We start from the raw sequence: 3,373 nt of genomic DNA, 5'->3' as shown, positions 1-3,373 counted from the left end.
TTACATCATCCCCATAACAATCACTCCCAACAATATTATTTTAATCATATCAGGAACTCTTATTTTCATCCCATCATTTGGTTTTACTTCTTCTTCTTCTTCTCCTTTCTGTGTCTCTTTGGTTGAATCGGTGGTACATTTGGTAGGCTTGCACTTGCGCATCGAGGTCAACGTCACTGTCGACGTCACCGTTGACGTACTCGTTGTCGTACTCGTATGCAATGACGTACTCGTCACCCATGTATCTGTCGTCTGTATCATTGTACACTCTTCTGTTACTTTTCCTCCACTTCCCGGTTTGGTTGTCGTAGTTGTTGTCGTAGTAGTCGTGGTAGTAGTCGTGGTAGTGGTCGTTGTAGTGGTCGTCGTAGTGGTTGAGATTTCTTTTTGCGTCTCTGTATGATGAGGCTTAATTTCTAATGGTTCCAGTTTACATAAAGTGTCTATATTTTCGCAAGCTTGTTTAGTATCTGGACATTCCACTCTAAAACCGCAATCTAGTTGTAAAGCATTGCATTCTTCTTTCAATTCCAAATACAATTCCAATGCTATCGTCGTTGCATCAAATGCTTTGACCTCTACTTCTGATACACCTCCATCTACATATGCTCTTTTAACGAGTCCAAGTTTTGCAGGGCCCGTCGTTCCATCTGCTGTGCCTGGTGTTCCACTTGATGTAGAAGATGATTCTGGTGATGAAGGTGGCCCTTGTGGTGATGAAGATGATCCTGCTTCTGGTGCTGCTGGTGCTGCTGGTGGCTGTGCTGGTACAGAACCACTGCTATTCTGCGCACTTGGCATTACAGTTTGTCTAGGTCTTGATAGCAATAACTTAGCTTCCTTTGTAGATTTTTCTGCCGCCTTTTTGAGCTCATCGTATTCATCTTTCTTTCCCTTCAACTCATCTTTCGCTTTATTCAGTTCGGTTTTTAAAGTAGGACATCTCTCTTTTACTTTTTTAACTAATTCCGCGCAAACAGTTCCCAAGGCATTAGCTTCACACTTAGTAAGCAGAATTTTGAATGTATCATTCTTTTCCAACTCAGCGCAACGCTCTCCTAATGTTTTTTTACATATAGTATCATTTCTTAGACTGCCTTTCAACAGATGAATCAGCTTATCCTTCGCTTTCAACTTTTCAAAAGTATCCCTGCATTTTTCATCGAGTTTTTCACAGTTTTGATCATTGTTATTTTCTTTCAATTGATCCGGACAATTCTTCACAAGTTGGTGACAATGTCGGCCCCATGTTGTGCAGAGTTCTTCAAGTGCTGTTTCATTTTTATTTGCTTTTTCAATTTCTTCTAGGATTTTTTCATTCTTGATATTGGCTCTTAAACTACTACATTCATCTTTTGTACGGGCTACCATATATTCACATGTTTCTTCTGGCAAAGCACATGAAAACCCAAATGGATTCCTCCTTTTCCTAAATAAAGCTTCACATTTCTCATGCAACACCTCCGTACAATTTTGCTCATTATATAATGCATGATCTTTTCTTTCTAAAAATACTTTTCTAAATCCCTCTGAAACTCTAATGTATTCACAGCGCCTTCTCAATGTTTCACACTTTTTAGAATTCAAATATGAATAAGTTTGAAGTTCATCACACTTCTCCTCCAACTCAAGACAATCCTTTTCAAATGGAAAATCTCTATGATCATCCAAAAGCACACCTAACTCTTTGGATTGAAGAAAAATATCATCTGAAAGAAGATAACATAGTTCTTTAGGGTAAAGACACTTTGGAAGGTATTTTTTATCAAGTTTTTTACAGTTTTCTACCACAATTTTTTTGCAATTCTCAGGATTGTTATAATATCTTAAATAATCAGGATTCTCCTTCAACCCCTCTCGAAAGAGCATATTTAACATCCTATTTTGTCCCATTTTATAGCACGCTGCTCTTGCATTTTGACATGCTTCATCAATCTTATTATTTTTACACGCCTTTTTTAAATAAAAACATTCCGACTCAAGTTCTGCACACTCTCCCTTTGTAAATAATGTTGGAAGCTCTCTCCAGAATAAAACTTTTGATTCTTTATCTTCTTTATATTCTGTAGACAAATCTTTCAGATAAAGATTTAATTTGAGATTTGTACATCTTTCTTTTTTTACATTTAGTAATTCTTCGCATTTCTTTTGTTTATCATTATCACCGCATAACTCTTTAAAATCAGTATCCAAGTGCTTAGAAGCATCACATTTTTCTAACGCTTTAGTGCATTTACTTGTTGCATCATCATTCTTCTCATCTTCGCTCAAGAGTAGCAAGAAATCTTGCAGAAAATCTTCACCAAACCTTTTTGGTAGATCCACGCCTACTTTTCCAATAAGAATTCCTTCTTTTTCAGCTCTTTTATAAACATCTTCCAACCCAATACTTCTCAACAACGACGGCTTCGGCTTGACCGGACTAGAATCAGATTCTGGTGCTTTATATATGACTCCTTTTGCCTCGCATTTTTTCTTATCCTCTTCACACTTTGTATTTTCACACGCTTCTTTGTAAAAATAACATTTCTCAAGTCTTTCATAGCACTTCTCCGCTAATTCGCCATCTTTAAGCTCTTCTTTTAAAGGCTGGCAAACAGTATCCAATTTTTTACTCAGCTCTCCACACGTTCCATCCGAATCAAGGCAGAAAGACATCAATTCGTCGCTTTCTCGGCTTAACACTGGGCAAACATCTTTCATCTTTTTTTCACATTCACCATTTTTAACATCCCTTCCGAGCGCCCTGAAAAGAAGCTCCTCTGCCACCTTTTCACGCTTCAATTTGTAACATCCTTCCCTCAACTCGTCACAGTCACTCTTAATATCATTATAACCCGTCTCTTCTAAAAGTATACATTTTTCTTCATGTTTTTTACAATCTTCATCTTCTACGTCATCTTCCAATGCTTCTTCAAGTTCTTTTTTAAAAGCTTCCAATTCTTTTACAACTTTGTCTTTCAGTTCTTTGCATTTTCCATCTCGTTTTCCTTTTTCACAAAGTCCTTTAACTTTTTCATTCACTTTGAAATTCTCATCTATTTTCTCCAACTCTTTACAATATTTCTCGAGTTCTTGTTTACATTTATCATCATTACTATATTCTTTCTTCGCAATGAAAGCCAAAAGGTGTTCCTCCTTAATCTCCTCTGCTGGTGCTGCTGGTGCTTGCCTCTTAACCGGCCGCGCCATTGCCACCCCTTTGTAGGGAGATTAAACTATTGTTTCTAAGTTGGATGTGGGCAGGTGAGTGAAAAGTTAGTTATTTTGAAATGATTTTTTACGACAAACTTGAACTCGTTCTTATCAAACTTTAGCTCTGCGATAAGCTTAAACTTTACCAAATAAAGCTAAGTTATTAATTAAAATATCG

The 3,373-nt window shown here is 37.0% G+C and overlaps 1 protein-coding gene across 1 annotated transcript; it reads right to left on the bottom strand.

Moving 5' to 3' along the window:
• Positions 1–3,192, bottom strand: T552_03745 (hypothetical protein; the record flags this gene model as incomplete). Its single annotated transcript, XM_018372094.1, has 1 exon — positions 1–3,192. The coding sequence occupies one exon, from the start codon at positions 3,190–3,192 to the stop codon at positions 1–3; it is 3,192 nt and encodes a 1,063-aa protein (XP_018224127.1).
• Positions 3,193–3,373: the final 181 nt, after the last annotated feature.

This window comes from Pneumocystis carinii, assembly GCF_001477545.1.
Source record: "Pneumocystis carinii B80 chromosome Unknown supercont1.60, whole genome shotgun sequence".
NCBI classification, from domain to species: Eukaryota; Fungi; Ascomycota; class Pneumocystomycetes; order Pneumocystales; family Pneumocystaceae; genus Pneumocystis; species Pneumocystis carinii.
This window is presented reverse-complemented; position numbering and strand designations above follow the sequence as displayed.